We start from the raw sequence: 1,867 nt of genomic DNA, 5'->3' as shown, positions 1-1,867 counted from the left end.
ATGGCAATTGTCATGTGATAGCAAAGAGGTGGCACATTAATGGAGCGCCCCTACAGGGGTCTTTTCTGCTCATGTCACTACATAAAACTATCAGATGGTTAGAGGAAGGCCATGGAGGCATCCACTTAGCTCGTCTTATCAAGGACGCCAAATGAAGTCTATTCAACTCTGCTAGCGGGACAAGCTGACTTACTTTGCAAGAAAGACTTACAGCAGCCGTCACTCCATAAATGTGCAGCATCCGCCCGCCTGCACACAGCCGAGGCGCACAACTTGGCTGCTGCTTTACGCACGACGCAGCTCCGGCTTTGCCTGAACCGAAACTTTCTCCACTGGCTGTTTTCACGAAGAGCGTCCAGCTTTCACCAAGGAATTAAGGGAGACTACTTTTTTTTATTGCTTTTCTTAAAAAAATCATCGAGGATGCCTCGTCCTGGGAGAAACACGTACAGCGACCAGAAGCCACCGTACTCCTACATCTCCCTCACCGCCATGGCGATCCAGAGCTGCTCGGAGAAAATGCTGCCACTCAGTGAAATTTACAAGTTCATCATGGATAGATTCCCTTACTACAGGGAAAACACCCAGCGGTGGCAGAACTCCCTCAGACACAACCTGTCCTTTAACGACTGCTTCATCAAAATCCCCCGGCGCCCTGACCAGCCAGGTAAGGGAAGTTTCTGGGCTCTGCACCCCAGCTGCGGGGACATGTTTGAGAATGGAAGTTTCTTGAGACGCCGCAAAAGGTTCAAACTGCTGGGTGTGTCCGACCACCTGGCCCCCAGTAAGCAGTCGGAGGCTGCCCACTACCTCCAGCAGCAAGCCAAGCTGCGGCTCAGCGCCCTGGCAGCCACGGGCACGCACCTGCCCCAGATGTCAACCTACAACCTCGGAGTGTCCCAGACGTCAACTTTCAAACACCCGTTCGCCATCGAGAACATCATCGCCAGAGAGTACAAGGTCCCGGGGAGCCTGGCGTTCTCCACCATGCAGTCCATGTCCGCCGGGTACCCGCTGCACAACCAGCTGACGACGGCCTGGCCCCACATGTACAACACCAGCATGATTGACACGTCGGCCCCGATCTCCATGGCGGGCGGCGACTACACCGCCTACGGCATGCCCATCAAGTCCCTGTGTCACGGGGGACAGTCGCTACCGGCCATCCCGATGCCAATCAAGCCCACCCCGACCAGCATGGCCGGCTTCTCGGTGCTCCCTCCACACATCCCCGCGTTTCTATCAAACTCTCCGCAATCTCTGAGCCCGACGTCTCCACAGACCGCGACGAGCCAGAGCAGCCCGGCGACCCCCAGCGAGACCCTGACGAGCCCGTCCACGCTGCAGTCTGTGGCCGTGCACTGACCGCAGGAGCCCCCCGGACACTGAGCGAACTGCCGGCCGGCTCCCGGGCCCCTCGCACCAAACCCAAAGTTTATATTTTCTGTCGTCGGAAACTATCAAGGCGAGTTGCAGTTGCATATTGATTTATTTGTGTATGTGTTGAATGTGCGCTTTAAAACTTGTGTCATACGACGTCCAGCACAGAATCGCACAGCGAAGTATTTGCTCTTGAAAATATAAATTATTTGATGATTCTATTTTTCAGTTGATTGTGAAACGTGAGTGTTGAAAGTGGGGACTTTGTTTTGGGCACCATCCATTCTGATTACAGTTCCCGTGGCAATTTCTTTATTCTGTTTTATCTAACAGCAAAACTTTTGCACCGTTTCTGTGTGACCACTGTAATGTCAATGAAACTGTTGTTTGCTTTTACTACTGGAATGATGGCTAAGGGAAATACCAAATAGGAGTAGGATTTAGATTTGTTCTTGCCATCCCTGTACAAAAAAATAGAAAGCAAACT

General features: G+C 52.5%; 1 protein-coding gene across 1 annotated transcript; it reads left to right on the top strand.

The window, feature by feature from the left end:
* Positions 1 to 423: 423 nt before the first annotated feature.
* Positions 424 to 1,365, top strand: foxb1a (forkhead box B1a). The gene has a single exon (XM_061077160.1). It carries the CDS (start codon positions 424 to 426, stop codon positions 1,363 to 1,365), a length of 942 nt encoding a protein of 313 aa, XP_060933143.1.
* Positions 1,366 to 1,867: the final 502 nt, after the last annotated feature.

This window comes from Limanda limanda, chromosome 8, assembly GCF_963576545.1.
Source record: "Limanda limanda chromosome 8, fLimLim1.1, whole genome shotgun sequence".
Classification (NCBI taxonomy): domain Eukaryota; kingdom Metazoa; phylum Chordata; class Actinopteri; order Pleuronectiformes; family Pleuronectidae; genus Limanda; species Limanda limanda.
The sequence above is the reverse complement of the archived record's forward strand: the minus strand, read 5'-3'. Positions and strand labels throughout refer to the sequence as shown.